This window comes from Carex rostrata, chromosome 13 (assembly GCF_964058835.1).
Source record: "Carex rostrata chromosome 13, lpCarRost1.2, whole genome shotgun sequence".
NCBI lineage: Eukaryota > Viridiplantae > Streptophyta > Magnoliopsida > Poales > Cyperaceae > Carex > Carex rostrata.
The window spans coordinates 8736538-8758207 of NC_135930.1; the positions used below are offsets into that span (position 1 = coordinate 8736538).

Sequence of the window (21670 nt, forward strand, 5' to 3'; positions counted from 1 at the left end):
TAGAGTGACGGACGAATTCGTATTCTCGACATTAACTCCAAAAGTAATCTTCTGAATTAATATATTTTTTTTTTGAAGAAGTAGAGAAATCCCACCAGTTTTCATTAAAACTAATATAATTTGTGCCTTTTCAATCTCCAGAATAGAAAAATATCAGGCATACAAAATAAGACGGACAGAGATATATTAACTCACAAGATGATGCGGACTCGTCACCGAAGGGATCGATGATAAATTTAATTTAATTAAAAAAATTGTTCAATCAAAGTAAAATAATTACAGCCCATTTTGGTTGTCAGCCCAAATGCCCAACTATGCAACTAGCCTAATGAAAATGAACCAAGTTCTTCCCATGTTTTCTGGTTTTCTCATTTCTCATTTTTATTGCTCAGCGGCTGAAAATAATCGGTTCACACTTTACCAGTTTACCTGAATAGAATCATCTCCCTAGACCGTTGTTCCTTGCCGCTCGTCCGTTCTCAACGTTGTTCTAGTCTCCACCCAATTTTGAACTCGGTTAGTTTTATTTTTAGGCTCCTCTCCGACACTCCCACTTTATTTTTTATTTTTGCTAAGTCTGGACCCATCCTTTTCAGTTTTCACTGCACTATACCTAAATGATTTCCGAGATTATATCAAAAGAGCCGGTATGGTGGAGAGCTAAAGATGAAAATTTGTAGAAATAGATCTGTAATTTATTAATTTACCCCGTCGATTGATTCTTCTTTCTTTCTTTTTCAATACTTTGTTCTTCCTATCAGGGTTAATTGTTCAATGTAGTTATGTTTAGATGCTGTCAAATTAAAACATTTCGCGGGGTAGGCCATGGTGAGAACATCTCTAGAATTACCCTCCATATCTTTGCCAAAAGATGCATATAGTTTGCATTGATAGATTCATGTAATCTTATATTACATTCAATTAGTGGTTGTATAAAGCTGCTTCTTTAACTGCCTCTTAAGGTTCATATTCATATTCCTCCAGAATATGATTCGGCTGCACAATTTTGATACCCATATTATATTATTGCTTACAGTCTCTCTTTGTAATGTGCTATTCTTGGAGGCAGTAGTTGAACGTCGAAGCTCAACCTTGTTAGATAAAATTTAGAAAGAGGCAGACGAAAAGAGATTGTAACCAAATCAAATAAGAATAAATAACAACCAATGGCATGTGCCTTATCTATTGCCTACACCTCTTCACTTTCACCATCAGCTTCCCGATCCCGATCCCGATCCCCATCCCCATCCCCATTCCCATTTACTTTTCACCGAGGCCATTGCCTTCTCTGCTACGCATTCCCGGAACTCAAATCTCAACCAGACAGAATCACCAATAAACCAAATCCAGCAGACACTACTTCTAATTTGCCAAGAAGCACCAATTTTGACGATCATTTTGGGAAGGTTGTGAGGCTGCGCCAGTCGCATTGGAAGGGTGGGCAGCAGAAGGAGGAGAGAAGGCGGCTCCAGAAGGCAGATGCCATTTCTTCCCAAGAGGCGCTTGACCTATTCGATCAACTGATGGCTGCTAAGAACCCTCCAACATCCATCCGTCAATTAAATCAGCACCTTGCCACCTACACCAGAACCTTAAGGAACCCTTACCCCACTGTCTTTTTACTCTTCACCCGCTTAACCCAAGCTGACGGACTCGGTCCTGATAAAGTTACCTATGCGATCTTGATGGACTGCTGTGCTCGAACGAATCGGATCAACCTAATGTTTGGTTTTCTGGGACGGTTTCTCAAAGAGGGTCGTAGAGCTAATGCCGTCATCTTCAGTCCAATACTGAAACACCTCTGTTGGGAAAAAAGAACTGGTGAGGCCGCAATTGTTGTGCTCGACAAAATGCCTAAGCTGAGTTTTATACCCAATGTAATCTCCTATAACATTCTTATAAATGGGCTGTGCAAGAAAGGTGAAATTGTTGAGGCATTTAATATTCTAGATGTCATGGTTTCCAAAGGTCATGAGCCTGATGTCATGACCTATAACACTCTTATAGATGGGCTGTGCAAGAAAGATGAAATTGAGAAGGCATTGAATTTTCTATATGTCATGATTTCCAAAGGGCATGAGCCTAATGTCGTGACCTACAGTACTCTTATAGATGGGCTGTGCAAGCAGGGTGAAATTGAGAAGGCATTGGATTTTCTAGATGTCATGGTTTCCAAAGGTCATGAGCCTAATGTCGTGACCTACAACACTCTTATAGATGGGATGTGCAAGAAGGGTGAAGCTGAGGAGGCATTGAATTTTCTAGATGTCATGGTTTCCAAAGGGCATGAGCCTAATGTTGTGACCTATAGCACTCTTATAGATGGGTTGTGGAAGAAGGGTGAAACTGAGAAGGCATTGAGTTTTCTAGATGTCATGGTTTCCAAAGGGCATGAACCTGATGTTGTGACCTGTAGCACTCTTATAGATGGGTTGTGCAAGAAAGGTGAAATTGAGAAGGCATTGGATTTTCTAGATATCATGGTTTCCAAAGGACACGAGCCTAATGTCGTGACCTATAGCATTCTTATAGATGGGCTGTGCAAGACAGGTGAATTTCAAAAGGCATTATATTTTCTAGATGTCATGGTTTCCAAAGGGCTTGAGCCTAACGTCGTGACCTATAGCACTCTTATAGATGGGCTGTGCAAGACAGGTGAAATTGAGAAGGCATTCGATTTTCTAGATGTCATGGTTTCCAAAGGGCATGAACCTAATGTTGTGACCTATAACACTCTTATACATGGGTTGTGCAAGAATGGTGAAATTGAGAAGGCATTGGATTTTTTAGATGTCATGGTTTCCAAAAGGCATGAACCTAATGTTGTGACCTACAACACTCTTATAGATTGGCTGTGTAAGAAGGGTGAACCTGAGAAGGCATTGCATTTTCTAGATGTCATGATTTCCAAAGGGCTTGTGCCTGATGTCATGACCTATAGTGCTCTTCAAAATATTCTTCAATGATCTACTTTCTTGGTTATGTTTGGTTTGAGAAATCTTTTCAAAATTCATGGTTGTTTGGTGGAGAAGGCAATAGAACTTAGGATGCAATTTAAGTGACTTCATATTCTATTTTAATATGTGGTAATCATTTGTGTATTTGTATTTGTAATAATTAATTAGTATGTGATATTATGTACTATCTTTTAGTCTAGTGCCAAAGGTAAATGTTTGTGTGTGCGAGGTCGTGAGTTTGAAATCAGAAAGTTTTTGAAAAGCTAGATTTTCATCTTTTTAACTTCAAAAGCAAAAAATATTGTGATATTATTGTTTAATTCGTTTTTTTAATTATGATACTAATTTTGTTAATAAGAATAATTGTATAATATCAAGTATTTAAAAGGAAAATTAGGATTTTCTCACAAATCCGAACCCTAAATCCCAAATCCGAAATTTCAGTGCATTATCATAATTATTATTGTGCATAGTCATGTATGCGTTTTTGTGAATCCATATCCTCTGCATTAACATACAATTTGAGTTCATTTTTGAACCGTGTGATCGGAGCTCGGTTCAATCCAATCTACGCCTATAACGCACAACGCCCTTTAATATTAGTGCGGATCTAAATCAGACGGTCCATAATATAACTGAAAGGATACAAATTCAATTCAAATTTTGAGTTGAACTTAAGTTCATAATGACTCGATCTATACAAATTCAATTCAAATTTCGTATCCATTAGCTGTGCAAATTTAATAAATTATTCTTGTCCAATGAGTTCGCAGAAACTAACGGTATCTGCAGCTGGTGCTCCCTTTCTTCTGTTGTGATGGTGCCACCGTGTCAAGATCCGTTCCTAGCATCTCCCCTAAAGTATTTTCCTTAATTAATATCTATCAGGTCATGAGAATGTTTTTTTTTTTTTTGAAAAAAGTAATCAAATTTCATAATTTCAATTCCTTCAACTGGTTCCTTCAAAATTAAGTATGTTAAGTATGGGAAATCGGGAGCACCTTTAAAAGTTAAGATTTTCCCACAACTATTACTAAAGGATAGGTTGCTGACCGTGAGAGGTTATAGGGATTGGACATAAATTGTGAGGTTCATTGTGTGATGTGTGACAATTGCACACTGGAAACTTCAAATCACTTATTTGTTTTTTTGAAAGAAGTGGGTTATGTTACCGATTTTCATTGCAAGAAACCATTACAAAGTTAATTGGTACCAGTGGTACCAACCAAGTACAATACAAGCATACTGATAAGCTAAACTAACAAACAAAATATGTCAAAAGAAAAAACAGAACACTTAAATTCTATTACAACCTGCATATCACTCATATACCTAAGAAAATAAGCAAAACAGCCCCTGAAAAGCCATCATATCACAAATAGATCAACATATGCATAATAGACCCTGCAAGCTAAGAAATCTCAAAACAGTTCATCAAAGCAAAATATGCAAAACAGATACTATTATAACAAAAACACATATAGCATGAGAGAGGCACAGTGTGTGATACTTAGAGACATCAAGCAATTTCTTTTGTTGCAATAGGGAAGGCAAAGACATGTTCGGATCTCCAACTTCATGTTTGTCCTGTGGTCAATATCGAGATCATGTTGAACGGTTCGGATCATCTGTTTAGATTTTAAAATCGCAAAAATAACTTATAAAAATATAGTGTCAATATGTGTCGCCATAAAATAATGTAATTGAAGCCATCCTCCCCCCCCCCCCCCCCCCCCCCTCTCTCTCTCTCTCTCTCTCTATATATATATATATATATATATATATAGAGAGAGAGATGGGCTATGGTGCATTGCAATGCATAGGCCATGGTGTGCATTGGACCATAAATCACCGATTCAAAGTCCAAATGACCGATCCAAACCGTTCATCTTGTTCTCCATATTAATATGTGCTTGGAGACCAAATTTTATATTTTTTGGAATTTTTGTACTATTTATTAAGCCACTTTGAAAATCGCTGATCCAACGGTGACTGTTTGGAACAGTAAAATCAGAAGCCACCGTTGGATCAGCGATTTTCAAAGTGGCTTAATAAATAGTACAAAAATTCCAAAAAATATAAAATTTGGTCTCCAAGCACATATTAATATGGAGAACAAGATGAACGGTTTGGATCGGTCATTTGGACTTTGAATCGGTGATTTATGGTCCAATGCACACCATGGCCTATGCATTGCAATGCACACCATGGCCTATGCATTGCAATGCACCATAGCCCATCTCTCTCTCTCTATATATATATATATTAAGTATCTTTTCCTGGTCACTAATGTTCAGTATGAAGATATACAGGAAGAAATTAGAAATCCTTATGTCAAAAAGTGTCTACAGAAATAGGTAAATTTATTTTGATAAAAAGAATATATTAATTTAAAATCTAAAAATGTGCAAAATAAAATCCATAAAAACTGGTATGCATTATTTCGCCCATTCATATAAGTTTGATTCTGATGAGAGTCTTGTCAACTTGGTCCTTTCCCCATTTTTTTTTCTGATTTATTCTGATTGGAATTATATCTAAGTTAGGGTGTGTCGTGCTTATCAAATTATTTAAAAATTTATCGGATTGGCTTCAAATGATAAATCTGAACAATTGAATCTCAACTATTTTACGAGTGATACGTGTACATGCAAAATTTTGAAATTTTTGAATTCATTTACTACAAAATCAAGCGGTAAAAAAAAATGATGAAAAATGAATACATTAAAATAACTTGTAAAACAACTAATAAAACTTCAATTTTTTATCGCTTGACTATATAGTAAATGAATTCGAATATTTCAAAATTTTGTATGTACACGCATCACTCTTGAAACCACGCACAATCTATTGATTTGTGCTCAAAGACGATTGATTTGATTTGTGCTCCATAACATAATACTAATAACTTCGTTGACACTTTAATGAGACTTTTTACATTTAATTAACACTAGATAAAATTTGCCATTATCTAAATATTTACATAACTGGCCATGTGGATTCATAAATTAAGATTAATTAAATATTAGCTTATGCTCAATTCCACATTTAGCAGTGTAAGAAAACGAGAGAGGGAAATAGATATACCGTATCAAAAGTATTTTCCTTAATCTTTATAATTCCTTTTGAAGTTTCGCGTGCCTTAAGCTCAGGGATAGAGGACGTGACAAAATTTTAAGGATAAAACATAATTGTTTAATTATTTAAAAAAATTATATTTAGGTATATTTTTTTTTTAAATATTTTTCAAAAAATAACTGAAAGCAAGCAAATGTTTTCTCCTGAAACAATGTGACTTCGTCACCGCTTGAGCCCTTATACGTACATTGCTTGGAACGAAAAGCCTTCAAATATTTGTTAGATGGAGATAGCCTTCAAAGTGGGGCAAAAAAAATAAAGCACAAAATTGATTGCACTCGACTGTTGGTTTTTATTTTTAATCTTGAATTAAATATATTTATTTAAAATTCTAAATTTATGACGCATACATATAGAAATAACATGATGCGTTACAAAAGGAAATTGTAGTTGGATCCAAGTGAAAATCATGATCTGTTCAATTGATCAAGGAAAAACATTAAGATTCAAATTCAATGTTATTTTAAGTCAATGGATAAATATTGCATTGGTATCTATTTTGCATGAATAAAATTTTATAAAAAGATAAATGCATTTACCATATTCTATTTTAATATAATTATGTGAAACGTAGTTAATTATTATCTATTGCTTTCTTATAACTGATAAATTTACCACATGCATACAATTTTTGGCCAATATGATGAAAAATCAAGCAAGTGAAAATTATCGACTTAACCTGTTTTATTTAGTTTCAAAATTCGCAATCTAAGAAAATTGTATCGTCTCAGATCTAACTAATCAAACAACGATAATTGAAAATGAAACCTAAATTTCTTTTCCCTTTTTAATACAAATACTTTGATTAAAATCAATAAAAAACACCATCATAAAATCAAAATTTAATCATCAATTTCTGTTAAGAGGCATTGCCGCAACCATTATACCTAATTATTGGCAATCATTAACATACAAAGAACTCGAACACACGAGTGAACACACACACAAAGGTGTCGATGAGTACAATTCATAATTGGAATCGGGTGGTGGTATTTTTATATCCATATCTATATAAAATTATTATTATTCATGCTCTATTATTACTCATTGAATCTATACTTACTTGTTAAGATGACATATAACAAAATAAAATAAACAACATTGATTATCGAATAAATTGATAGCATATATAATTTAATTTAAAAATATAACAATAAATATATCTAAATTAAATACATCTTGTACCTAATATCACAATATATACAAAATTATATATTTTTATCCCATTGTTTAAAATTATATAACTTATAATTAAATAATCATGTAAACGTTGTATAAATCAATTATGTCATAAATTATTAATTAGAAAACTTATAAAACATTGAATAAATCAATTTATCATAAACTACTAAATAAAAAGAATTATAAATATGATATATATCCATCTAATTATAATAATAAAATTATATAGTTATATGTAAAAGTAAAAAAAAATTATCATATCTAATTTTATATTTATTAGTTATTTTGTGAAGTAACGAGTAAAAAAAATCTTTTATTCATACCTAATAAAATAAGTTAAATAACGAAATTATACAGTACTATAAAATGTTTCACAACCCCTGAACACACCTCTTTCTTGGCACGTCATTTATTGATTTCCGAGATCTGAAGTCATCACGATTTTCTCTCTTCTTCTCTTCCTTTTTGCGGAGAACTCATCACGATTTTTAATACGCCCACGGAATATCCAAACAATCTAGAGTCTGGATTCGCTGTTACAGAGAGTTTGATATAGCTTTTGTGATAACTCACTGACGGCCGGATTCAATAAAATATCGGTTGGGAATTAATGAATTATACGCCAGTTCACTTGCAACACGAATTTCACCAGAAAATTCATTACAGAGGATTAGAATTTACCAGAAAATTCATCGACCACAAGTCTGAATTCGTATCCTCTGAGATATCTCAAACTTTGCGTGACTTTATGGAAAATCCCAACCGTTTAAATACGTTCTGCACGAATCTCAAAGCTCACATAATACGGACCCCTGCATCACCCCCGAGTAGACACCGGACACGTCGGTCACGCAAAAGTTGAGAATTGAGATATCTCAGAGGATACGCACTCCCACAAGTCCCCAACCACTCAAACCAGAGCTTACTGCTTCGCATCCAGACAAAATAAGCGGAGAAATTGTTTAAGCTATGTCGAACCGATCACCTCAAAAAAAAAAAAAGAACCGATCATTAAATTAGGAAAAAACGTCCAATGCCTATCTGACGAAAATCTTATCCGAAGGAAGATCCGTCCGTCTGATACTGGTTAGATTATGTTAACGAGCTTGATTATGCGGACCTGATTAATCGGACGGTTGTGACACCAACTGGATAAAGAATCAGTCCGATACGAATGTGGGCTTCTCTGAATTCTGTCATCTCATCTCTGAGTGCGTATCCTCTGAGATATCTCAACTTTTGGGTGACCGACGTGTCCGGTGCCTATTCGGGGGTGATGTAGGGGTCAGTATTATGTGTGATTTGAGATTCGTGCAGGCCGTATTTAAACGGTTGAGATTTTCCATAAAGTCACGCAAAGTTTGAGATATCTCAGAGGATACGAATTCCTCATCTCTTCGGGACTCGTCATGCTTAGTTTTTATGTTCTATTTTTAAAACCGACTCTCCCGGGAATACCGATCCGCAACCTTTCCACTCTGAGCCCTTCAGTTTAGAGTTCTCTTCTTTTGTACGAGAGGCTCTTTAATATTACTCTTCTCTCTCCATCTCTCTTTTTCTCTCAACGCAATTCCATGGCGACGCATACGCTGTTCTTCTCTCCCGCGATTTTATCTAAGAAATATATTATCCTGCCACGTCAGCTGAGCTTGAGCTCCTCCGCGGGTCAAATCGCTGTCAGTTGCGGGACCCAGCCGCAGAGATGTCGGAATCACGGGCTGCGGTGGCGCTGCCTGGCGGACAAGAGCCAGGTAGAGTTGCCACACGATGGACCACATGCGCCATCTTCGTTGGGAGACGCAGATAATCCTGAGCTAAATTTACCAGTAAAAGAATCTAACGGTACTAAATTATGTTCATCATAAAAAAAAGAAGTTTATGTTCTACTTAATTACTGCAGAGCTATAATATTTATAATATTCTCGGTTCTATTTTTTTTTTTTGCCAATTAATTGATTAGAAATAGTCTCTGACATTATTTTTGAGCCCGTGCACAAGCATATATTCTAAAGATTGCAAACTGGGAATGTGAAATTTTTTATTTAGATTATTTGCTATTTTTATGATCTTCACAATTTCAATGGAACATTTTGGACATGTGTTTCAGTTTTTGTCTTTTTTAGGTTTTACCAACTATTTTCTTTTAATTTTAGTTTTCAATTGAGGCTCGTTAATGTTATTCACATGCATTTTCAAACTTTCTTTTATAATTGTTGTAGAAAATTGAAAGGCAAGAGACGAACTCCTGTGATTTTCCAATTGTAAGGCCTTCGGCCAAGATACTATGTTGCTGTCAGCTTTTATTTATTGCTGTGCAAACAAATAATTTGATTTGGGTCGCTTTCTTAAGATATAGGATCCACAAAAATAATTTGTCGTCATTTCTAAATTTTATTCTGCATTCACTAGGAAATGCAAACACTGGACACTAAGGACAAAAATTTTGAACGGTGTTATGCAAATATACAAAAGGAACAGTACTTCTCAATATTATAGTAGAATCTTAAGATATTTATTGGCAACTTAATCAGTTTTTTTTACTAATGGTAATTATTCTCTTCACAGAGGTTTTATCTTGATGTTGTAACAAGTTTTCTGGATTCATTAAAACCTGGACCCCATATTTCCATTAGAAATGTCCTGCTCTATTTTCAGCTGTAGAGTTGTTAGTTGGTTACACAATGACCTGAGTAAATATTCCATTAGTATTCTTCTATAATTATTTCTAAAACATAATAATCCCTGAATGAAGAATAGAGTAGTAAGTAGTTAAAGACGTCAAGGAAAAAAAAAGAGAAAAATCAACCACCTTTTGGTCCTCTCAAATTACCAAAATTGGAAGTCTGTTTTATTGCCGCGTTCTCTTTTTTCTTGAAAACCCATAATCTTGAATAGTTATTTAACAAAAAACTTACTTACAGGAAATGCTCATATCACCACTGTCGTTACTACCAAAGAGGAACTGGAAGAACTTATCACCTCTATCACTTCCAAAGAAGAATCCGGAGCCCCCATCACATCTAATGATGAATCCAAAGAAGATTCAAAATTACTTAAGGTGAAGTTCAGCATAGTTTTTGTGACAGCTGAGGCAGAACCCTATTCTAAAACGGGTGGCTTGGCGGATGTGTGTGGGTCCCTACCCATCGCGCTTGCGGCCCGTGGCCACCGGGTCATGGTTGTCTTGCCACGGTACCTCAATGGGAAATCAGACAAGGTTTATGGCAACACAGTTGACCTTGGGAAGCGCACTAAGGTTACATGTTTTGGGGCTGAGCATGAAGTGGCTTTCTTTCATGAATATAGGGAAAATGTTGATTGGGTAAGTATTATTAAATTTTAGTGTTAATATTTGTGAGCAGCAAAAATATTTTTCAAAATGCCAAGCATTTCTGGTTTAAATTTCAATTTCTGAATTTCTGTATGGTTCTTGAGCATTTTTATTTGAAAGATTTTGGTCCCTTTTTCATCCCAAGATTAGGTGAGGTTTAACCATAGTTGATGTGGAATGAGTGTTTTGTTATATATAATGAACTTCTTTTCTGTTCTTTCCTTTTTTTAAAAAAAAAAATGGATCTCATTCCATGTCAGCTGAGTATTGGTGTGATTTTTTTTTTTCCTGAAAATAAGAGACCGGAATGGATACTTTGAAAACAAGGACCAAAATAGGAGAGGTGATACTTCTAGGTATGATCCTGTAATGCACTCATTAAGATATGTACATGATTATTTTGTGTTTGGATTTTTATACTAGACTCCCATTAATGTAGCAACATATAATTGATTGCATTTTATTTACTTAAAATTGATAGTGGGTTTCATACTCTAATCACACATTCCTTCATGAATACAGAAGCTGTTTAATAGAAACCATTCCTAAGATGGTTTTATTCAGGATTATTACAAATGATTCAGATATAAAATTCCATTGAATGTTCCTATTTATTACAATTGTAAATTTTCTTATATCGGTCCTCGTATGTACCAGTAGTGTGCCAAGGAGATCATGTTTTAAACTTCTATTAAGCCGATGTCCAATGTAAAACCACTTATAAAGCATATAGAAAGGAAGACAGAAAAGCCAAATTGAAAAACGAAGAATTTGAGGTTTGTCTTCAACACAGTACGAAATAGTTAAAGTGTATTGATTCATATCTATTTCATTGTTATTAGGTTTTTGTTGACCATCCGTCATTTCGCAGACCAGGAAACCCATATGGTGATAGTAATGGAGCTTTTGGTGATAATCAGGTTGCAATTATTTTTATTTTATTTTATTTTATTTATTTTCAATTCTGCAAAATATTACAAGCAGTTGAGTATCATTGCATAATCACATCTAACTCTCATATTTGTGACCAGTGACACTAATTTGCATGCAAATAGTATTAAACCATTTGTATTGAAATTTTGTATGAATTAGTTGAAAAGAGATGTTGTCAAGTGAAATTAAGAAATCTGAGGTTTTCATCACTAGTTAAATGAAAAAAATGAGGGTCAGTCATTTCCTCTTTTGCTTGCCTTAATCTCAGTTTATTTATCTCAGTGTATACTGCAAACAAGCAAAATATCATTGTGTGTCATTTGCAATTGTGGAAGTAAATTGGGGCTTTAAAAAATGGTATTTATTCTAAATTGTACTTCAAAATTTCCCTTTTCTCTACTGAAGTACAGTGATCTACTTTGCAGTTTAGGTTTACTCTACTCAGTTATGCTGCGTGTGAGGCTCCTCTAGTGCTTGAATTGGGTGGCTTTAACTATGGAGAAAAATGCATTTTTGTTGCAAATGATTGGCATGCTGGCCTTGTACCAGTGTATTTTTTTTTAAGACTCACGTTATGCACACATATCATGTCTTTCTTTGATACAAGTTACTATGAATTTTTCTAATGATGCTTAATTCTTCTTTATCTTTAATCCTGTGTTCAGACTGTTAGGTGCAAAGTACCGACCTTTTGGTGTATACAAAGATGCAAGATGCATTGCTGTTATACATAACATAGCACATCAGGTATGACCTAATAAATAATTCAAATTTTCTGGTATGTGCCAGCATCAGTTTCCTAAACTTCTATTTAAGTCCACATTTGGTGTGTCTTGTATCAATTTACACTTAATTTTGAGAACTAACACTCATTTATTCTTCAGCACATCAGTTGTTTTCCATTTAGGCCAGGTAAATAATTATGATCTCCAGAAAATGGCACAAAGGAGTGTGCTGGTTGCTTCGTGTTTAAACTGAATTATATATGCAATACAGGGAGTGGAGCCGGCTACTACATATGAAAATTTGGGGTTGCCTCCCGACTGGTATGGAGCCTTGGAGTGGGTCTTCCCACATTGGGCCAGAAAACATGCCCTAGACAAGGGTGAGGCGGTGAATATTCTAAAAGGGGCAATTGTAACAGCAGATAGGATTATAACTGTTAGTCAGGTATTATTACTGTTTCTTGGCAACTTAGATACACTGCTTGTGTACTGTTGTTATAGGCGGAGTCTAGCCTTTTTAATACATTATTTGTTTGGACCTAGTGTTCTTACTGTTTTCTTGGAAAATACTAGTAAAGCTTCTTTAACCTAGTATACTTTCTTTAGATCTTACTAGCTTTTTAATTGTGTTCTTGGGAATTTCTATTTCTTTATTTTTATATTCAGTAGCTGTGAGTTCTTTCCTATGCTACTTAGCTTTTAACAATCAGTAGTTTTCATATGTTTGTAGGGTTACTCTTGGGAGATAACAACTCCAGAAGGTGGATATGGCTTAGATGGGCTCCTGGCTTCTCGCAAGAGTGTATTAGATGGTATGAAGTTGCTTATATTGAATATTATTACCTCCTGTATACATGAATTTGGGTAATATTTGGTGAAAACTTTATGCCAAAGTTAACAGATGCGGATACTGACGATCTGCATGAAGCCAAAACTGCTCTGTTAAATTCTTTACCAATCACCTTTGATAAAGGGATAGAGAGGAGAAGAGACATTCCTTTCTGATAACAAAATTCTCCTTGAATTCCACCAGATCATCAGTATCTAGGTTTTTTCTTCGTAATATTAAATAATTCATTGAGACTCGAATTTTTCATAAAAAAGAAAAAAGAAAGAAAGAAGAAAAACAACATTTTTAGTTCTGGAATTAGATTGCACAATTTTCAGCTTTACATTCAAAAGTCCTATATTTTTTTTTTCTCAATATTATTTGTCTTTGAATTCCATTCAGATTCTTTAATGAGACTCATGCACCTTCTTTTGTTATTAATTTAGGAATTGTAAATGGTATTGATGTCACCGACTGGGACCCGGCAACTGATAAGCATATCCCTTTCCACTATTCCATTGATGATATTTCTGGAAAGGTAGAAATTATTTTTGTGTTGTTTTCGACTTTTCTTCATTTTTGTTACTAATGTACAGTATATTTGTTTTCTCAGGCCCTGTGTAAAGCTGATTTACAAAGGGAGTTGGGTCTGCCCATAAAGCCGGCGACCCTCCTGGTCAGCAATTACTGCTCTACATATTTGTATTTTATTGTGGAATTTCATAATGGGCGTATGAATTAAAGCATTTGTTTATTTTTTTGGCAGATTGGATTTATAGGAAGGTTGGATTATCAGAAAGGCACTGATCTGGTTCTTTCAGCACTGCCTGAGATTATGCAAATGGATGTTCAATTTGTAAGTTTTCTTACTCTTATGATTTTTTGTTTTCTGAATAGCCTCAGATATTGAAATATTTTCCCATTCCCTGATTGTTAACCTGAAATAGTAAAGCCAAATATGTTTGTCATGATCATCTTGTTTAGCCTCATTGCATCCAAATATCTTTACTTTTGCTAACTCAATTGGAAGGAACTATTTTTTCCCCTTTGAAAATAAGCAGCAATGGAGAAGTTGAAGTTCCCTTGAAATAACAGCTTTTTTTTTTTATTTTAACTTCGATCAAAGCAATAATTAGAGCAGCTAGAGTTCTAGCAGTTCTAGATTTACCTTGATTGAGGAACAGTTATTTTTTAAAAAAACCACTCGAATGGTCCAATCTCCAAAACTATGCTAGAAAGTAAGATATCTAAGGCTTTATTGTTCTTACAGCATTAAGTACCTTATTGACATTTTGCACATTGGAACAATATACCACTATTATAAGAGGTTAGATTAGATTAAATTGTGTGGATTCCTATTTTGGGCACTTTTACCTTAATCTTTTACTTACTAGGTGATGCTTGGATCTGGGAATATAGCATATGAAGAGTGGATGAGATCTGCTGAAAACACCTACAAAGACAAGTTTCGTGGCTGGGTTGGTTTTAATGTACCGATATCTCATCGGATAACTGCTGGGTAAGTGCTTACCAGTGCCTCTATGTTTGGTAGGAAAGTTTGCTCTGGTTGGTAACAAATTTCTTTGATAGAAATTTGCTCAAAACACCAAGCCAGAATGTTCTTCTTTGTCAATTTCTCTTTGTTCTTTGTTGTTCATTTCCTCAATTACCATTACCCCTACTTGGAAATAATGGTTTGAACTATATAATACTGTTCGGCAAGGCTTCCTTAAGCCTCCTTAAGACTAAAGGAGCCTCCTTTAGCTTCCTTAGCCGCTTAATCCTGTCAAACACCGGTTACTTAGCACAGATTAAGATCACCTCCTTTAGCCTCTTTTTATCTGGATCTTAATCCTCTGCCCGGGTCTTAAGGCACCTTTATCCCTTCCTTTAGCTTCCTTAGCTATCACCGAACGTCGGTTCCTTAAGCCTCCTTAAGACTTAATCCTAGTGTGGATTAAGAGGTGTTGCCGAACAGCCCCTATGGGTACAGTTGGTCATCTAGATTCGAGCCATGCGGTCTGATATAATTATATAGTGCCCACTAAATTTGAAAACTGTGCAGGTGTGATATAATTATAATGCCCTCAAGATTCGAGCCATGCGGTCTGAACCAGTTGTATGCAATGCGGTATGGGACCGTACCTGTTGTCCATTGCACTGGAGGGCTAAGAGTAAGATCTTAAAAATATTCACTAGAACTTAATACTACTTTCCTATGTGCATAGTCCGGTCTATTAGTATAACAATTTATTCACATATTGCAGGATACTGTTGAGACCTTTAATCCATTTGCAGACGAAGGTAGAGGTAGTGGTACTGGGTATGTAACTATTTACTATATGCATTGTTAATTTTTTTTTTTTTTTTTTTGGGGGAATTTGCATCTCAATTTTCAAATGAAATCCAATATATAAGTTTCTACTGTCAATTCTGTAGTCGGATTCGTTTCAAAGAACACTAAGCCTAATCTAAACTCAAAAGCAAAAAATAACCAAATGGCACTTAGTCCATTTATGTTAATTCAACAACCTTCTTTTATTGGTATATAGTTCATGTGAACTTGGGAGTTCAATAATAGGGTATGAAATTGTAAAGAACACCTTTGGAATCACATGCTTAGCGCAGTGGCACGAGACCCGTCTCTCTACAAAGAGATGCAGGTTCAATTCTCGCAAAAAGCATCTAAAAAGATGCTGAGGTGTCTTTTAATAAAAAATAAAGAACACCTTTGTCCTCACATCATTCTACAATCTTGTTAACATGATGAAATGGTTGTGCAGTAATGCAAAACCTACTTTTTTATTTGCCTTATGTGACAGGTCTATCCAAAGGCAATCTGAGTTTTTTATTTCTTTTCGGGGAATGTTTTCGGTTGGAATAACTTAATTCTGAAGTGTTTTATATTTCTATTTTTCAGGTGGGCCTTCTCACCACTAACAAAGGAGAGGTTGTTGTGGGTAAGCATGTTTTGCAATACTTAATTAATTATTGAGTGCTTTTTATAGATGGCTTCATCTTTTGATTTATCTTAGATTTTCTCTGCACGGCAAGAAGATTTTTCATGTTTTCTTAAAATAGCCCAGGCACATATTTAGGGGTAACTTCAAGTCATCAGAACCTCAAAATACCATATCCACCCTAACAATATGAGATTTGTCTTTTATCATAGTGACTCCTTGTATACATCATCAAATAACACTTGTTACTACTGTTCCTCCCAAGATGAGTATAAACACAGTCTGCACTTCACTCAACACTGAACTCTCTAAAATTGAAATATCCCATATTTTTTTGGGTATATATGATAGTACTTTTCTTTAAAATGCTGTCAATTCAAAGGTATACTACAAAATAATTGTACAGCCATACATTAATCATACAGGATAATGAGTAGGCATATTAGACCATCAATGATATACCCCTTAATCTTTTTTCTTATCAACATAGCAACTATAAGAAAGAAAATATAATATTATTCAATTATTTCAGGCACTAGGGCTAGCAGTAAGTACATACAGAGACCACAAGCCCTCATGGGAGGGGCTAATGAAACGAGGCATGTTGAAGGATTTCACATGGGATACTGCTGCCTCACACTACGAACAAATTTTTGAATGGGCCTCTATTGACAAACCCTATGTACAGTAGAGAAATTTCACCTGATGAGAGTTTCATTTTGGCGTAACCAGTTGGTATGAAACGAGGGTATATATCTCCTTGATTGTCGGTTTTGGTATCTGTTTATTTAGGGTCAAGTATATGAGTATTATTGTACAGTAAATTAATGAACACTTTGGTGTTTGCTTGAATAAGTTTGTAACGGGTGTAAAGTCCGCCATAGCCCATAGGAAAAGATTGCATAAAAAAGTTTGATTTTGGTAATTGTCTTTTTGTTATAAGATAATTTATTTATTTATATAATCTATTATAAAAATGAATTATGATGCGAGCATTTTTTCTTTTCTTATAAATGTATGTTCTATCAAATAATTTACATCTAGTCTATCAATCTGACCGGTGAATGGGGGCATTAGGGGCGTGTAATCTAAAGCAACTTTGTTACTGAATGGAGGGGATGGCTTGTTTTAAGATTTTATTTTCTCGTGCTAAAATGGAAATTAATTTTATTGAAAGTAAGAAAAAAAAAACATCTGATTTTCAGACAGTGCTTAATGTGCTTATATCACATAAAAATGGAAATTAGTTTTATTGAAAGTAAAAAATAAAATAGAATAAAAAGAGAGGAAACTCAGCAAGTACAGGTATCATCTGATTTTCAGACGAATGTGATTGACCCCAAGTCATCACTTGTACAATATCATCATTGTTCCCTTATGGATTCGAACCCTGTACCTCAGGACTAATGTCACAAGCTGTGAGATTCGCTAGCCAACTGCGCCAACACTGCTTTTTGTATTTTGTATGAAACAAAATAACTTGGTGCTCTTGAGTATTCTTCATTTCATCAAGTTGGACAAGGCACTTCTGTTATTGTTGATGTAGTAATTGTTTGTGAGATCATATCACCTGAGGTAACTCATATGTTGAGTTTAGATCTCTACAGTTCGATCAAAATCCGGACCAATTCGGTCTAAGGTGGAAATGTGGAATGCATGAGAACCCTTTGATATTCGTGCCAAATCAGATCGGATAGTTCGAATCTGAACTCAAAAGGTGAGTTATCTCAGTCTCTCATAGGATCATTGTGGGGTGCTAACTTCTATGTCATATTTAATTAATCTCTCGCAGTAAAAGTGGGAGCTTCGTTTATTTAGAAGAGGTTGTAAATCAAACCACTGAGCTGTTTATTATTTATAAAATATTTTTTATACGAATTTTAAAATTTTGATAGTTGTGAGTTGTGACCTTTTATGAGTTTGGATCCTCTGAGCTGCATTTCCACTTGAGTTTCAATCCGAATTGTCAATCAGACCAATCCAGTCTAAGTCTATAATGTGGAGGTACCTTACTTGATATGATTAATATGAATTCACATTTCACACGAAAAGCATTGTATTTTGTGACAAGAACTTTGTTTTTACTATTTCTTTTTCTCCGTGGTATAAGAGAAAATTACCAAATTAATATGATTTTTACTATACTTCTCAAACTAGTAAATTCTGGAATTAACTCGTTTGATTGAAGTTCATTCTGAAATAAATCAAAGCAGTTCAGTTTGAATTTTATTTAAACTCAAACTCAAACTAGAATAAATTTAATTTGATTTGATTTGTTTGCGGCCCTAGCTAAAGCTAAGGTTTTGTTTCAATTTTTGTGCAATAGACAAAAGGACTTTTAGTCATGATATGGGCTATTTAGCCTCTTTTTCGATCGTGCTCCTACATTTCACAACGGTTGCAATGTCGCAAGTCGCAACCGAATGAATAATCTGGATCCCCTAAAGTAACTTAAATTTTCAGTTGGAATCTGTAACGTTTAATTAGAATTGGGATCAATTCGATCCAAGTTAAAATTTTATGGGATCTTTTAATATTCATGTAGATTCTGATCTCATGATCCAACTCTTAGGGGATCCAAATTCTCAAATGCGGAGCATCTATACGAATATTATTAATTTATATTCAATAGTTTTATTGTCAAGAAATTATTTTTGTTTGTGAGAATTTGATAAAGGCTAACAAGATAATTGCGAAGAAATTATTGCCCGCTATTTGAACCGTCTGTTGAGAATTTGTGCGAATCTCATAAACCTTTTGAAGAAGTCTCGCATCTCGTTGTTCATGTTTGATCTGAATCTCAAGCTACATTAATTTATATAATCTTTTAAGAGTGAGTCTATGGTACTATGCATATTACAATTTGTTACCGTGCTACGGCTCTATATTCAAGTTTTCAAATCCTAACGGTCGATCCGAACCGTTCATCTTGTTCTGCATATTAATATGTATTTAGAGACCAAATTTTACATTTTTTGAAATTTTTTTACTATTTTTTTAGATTTATTGAAAATCACTGTTTTTGGATGGTCCAGAATTTTCAGATCAAGTGATTTTCTAAATATCTAAAAAAATAGTAAAAAATTTTCAAAAAATGTAAAATTTAGTCTCCAAACACATATTAATATGGAGAACAAGATGAACGGTTCGGATCGACCGTTAAGATTTGAAAACTCGAATATAGAGCCGTAGCACGGTAACAACCCGTGATATGCATAGTACCATAGACTCACTCATCTTTTAATCAATATATATTCTATATATCGTTTCTAGATCTTATTTACCATTTATTTTATTTATTTTTTTCTTTTTTTTTGATTGATAGCTGCTCTGGATTCCTGGAAGTATTTTGGAAATGTAAATATGTAATAAACTTTGTGTATGCTTTCTGATCATGAGCCCTGAAATTTTATTATTTTATGTATTATATACGGTGGAAATGTTTTGGTGTTATGAAACAGAGTTTATTATGAAAGAGGGAAACTGATATATTTTGGAACAAAATATTCTTAGAAAATCAAATATGTCCTTGGACTTTTGGAAAAGAAACTTGGTTCTAAAACTTCTTTGAAATGATCAAATTAACAACTTAGTTTTTTTCTTAAAATTTCCACGACTAAGTTTAAATCAATACTTAAGGACCAATCAAATCTCTTTTTTGTTATTTTATTTGAAGGTCTAATTTTTTTTCTTTTTAAAAAATTCCAGGATAAATTTTATATAAACTACTAGTTCAAAGAACATATATTTTCAGAAAATGTAAGGACTAATATGCATTTACTGAATTGTAGAGAGGAGCAACACAATATTTTTTAGAAATAAGTCAAAACTGTCTTTCCAGCTGGCCATGAATTTGTCAATGATTGGCGAAATTTAATACATAATACTGAAATGAACTGATTCAGTTCATTTCCTGGATACTTTACTTTTTATTCCATTTCTAATTTATTTCATGTTTTAGTTGAAGAACTTTTTTCATTTGAACTCAACTTTTTTGTTGTTGTTGTTGTTGTTGTTGTTGTTGTTGTAAATTGCAACCATTTTTTTTTTCAATTTGAAAGGGGTGTCTGAGCTTCACTTTTCTGTCAGAAAAAAAGAAGAAGAAAAGGACTAGAACTACTTGATATATACACAGATGGCTACATTAAAGAGAACTATATAAAACCTCAGCTGCTGAGTAACAAAAACAGTGATGGATCTTGGAATTTGGGATCAGGCTAAAAATACTTTGCCAAAAGGGATGCAAACAAAATAATTTAATCAAAATCCTGCTAGGAATTACAGTTGGAAGGTACCATTCCTTGGATGGGAAAATAATTGTAGTTTAGCTTGATTAAACCATTAATTGTTAGCACAATCCACTGTGAAATGTGGCTGATATTTTTAGAGTTGTTGTAATGTATTAATCTGACAAAAATAGAGCCAGCGTACATTGAGGCGAAAATAATTACTTGTTCAATAAGGATATCAGAGATAAATGCATTTCAGCATCCTTTTGTAAAAAAATTAAGTGACATTTTGAAGAAACTTTTTGTAACCCAAATTTTAATTATATACAAATCAATTTGGTAGTGTGTTGTTTGTTCGATCTGCGTTAAAATTTTCTAGAGGGGCACAATATTCTTCGGGCCTGTTCAGCCATTTACTGTGTGGGTGGAAAAAAAAAATTATCCAGACTTCGTGAAAATCAGCCCATACGCACAATATTTCAGTCATTCAAAAATTTCTATTCCCGTTCTCTTTAAACGGCTGAACAGGTCCATGTTAAATTTTTTTTTTTTTTTTTAAATGATGAGGTTCATGTACTCAAATTTCTTGAAAATTGGATTGGTTTGCTAAAAATATATGCTTTATTGTTTGAAAGTTTGGACACGTCAAATTTTCTTGTTAGCTTAAGTTTGGACACGTCAAAAGTCTGAGGTCCCACTATTGTCATACCTTTAATGGCATCCTCTACTTCTTTTTTAAGATATCTCAATTTTTAAAGGAAATGAAGATAATACTTGATATTTTCATGATACATCAGTAACATACTCCGATATTTTTAATCAAATTGAGTACTTTGACTACCAATGATAAAAATCTGGTGGAATTGATTACATTTTATATGAAAAATCTGGAAATTATTATGTTATTTTAAATTATTCACATCTTTAGTATTAAAAAAAAATGTATACTCTTGAGTCCAAAATTTATTGATTAAATGATTTTTTTTGACGGAAATGATTGTATTTCATAAATTTATTTTTTTCTTGAATAAATGTTTCTCGGAGTCCCATAAATAATTCTATAAGGTATATACAGTACAGCATATATGTTATGGATTATTCAATTTGTGCCTACTTTGGGCAGCCAATATAATAAAATTAAAAGAAAGAACTTACAAGTGTTTATGCGTAGATTTTTTTAATTCGGAGTGCAATTGGTTGTTACAATTTGACGAGGTTACCTAACAAGTACAAACCCAATCACTTCTCAGATTTGCATTTATTTATTTGTGGAGGTAAATTAGGCGGGAGGAGCGGAGAGATTGAAAATAAAACAGGTGTTCTCCGTTTCTATACAAAGAGTTGCAGAAGTTCCACAAGTTTGTTATACATTATTAGAAAAAGGAG

General features: G+C 33.9%; 2 protein-coding genes and 1 non-coding gene across 4 annotated transcripts; 2 read left to right on the forward strand and 1 right to left on the reverse strand.

The window, feature by feature from the left end:
• The first annotated feature begins 394 nt into the window (after positions 1-394).
• Positions 395-3181, forward strand: LOC144564774 (uncharacterized). Of its 2 annotated transcripts, none has more exons than XM_078314373.1 (2): positions 395-516; positions 1037-3181. In XM_078314373.1, exon 2 carries the CDS (start codon positions 1167-1169, stop codon positions 2964-2966), a length of 1800 nt encoding a protein of 599 aa, XP_078170499.1. In that variant the 5' UTR covers positions 395-516; positions 1037-1166; the 3' UTR covers positions 2967-3181. The 2 variants fall into 2 exon arrangements, with proteins under 2 accessions (XP_078170499.1, XP_078170500.1); XM_078314374.1 differs by having other exon boundaries at positions 444-516; positions 1070-3181.
• Positions 3182-8687: 5506 nt separating this feature from the next.
• Positions 8688-17061, forward strand: SS1 (glycogen/starch synthase, ADP-glucose type). The gene is made up of 15 exons (XM_078313423.1): positions 8688-9119; positions 10199-10599; positions 11451-11528; positions 11967-12091; positions 12207-12288; positions 12538-12711; positions 12997-13078; positions 13542-13633; positions 13709-13771; positions 13862-13951; positions 14490-14614; positions 15161-15269; positions 15363-15418; positions 16016-16055; positions 16588-17061. The coding sequence occupies exons 1-15, from the start codon at positions 8852-8854 to the stop codon at positions 16744-16746; spliced, it is 1944 nt and encodes a 647-aa protein (XP_078169549.1). The 5' UTR covers positions 8688-8851; the 3' UTR covers positions 16747-17061.
• Positions 17062-17343: 282 nt separating this feature from the next.
• On the reverse strand, positions 17344-17428 carry LOC144564884 (small nucleolar RNA snoR114). The gene has a single exon (XR_013514775.1). It is a non-coding gene; the product is annotated as a small nucleolar RNA snoR114 (small nucleolar RNA).
• Positions 17429-21670: the final 4242 nt, after the last annotated feature.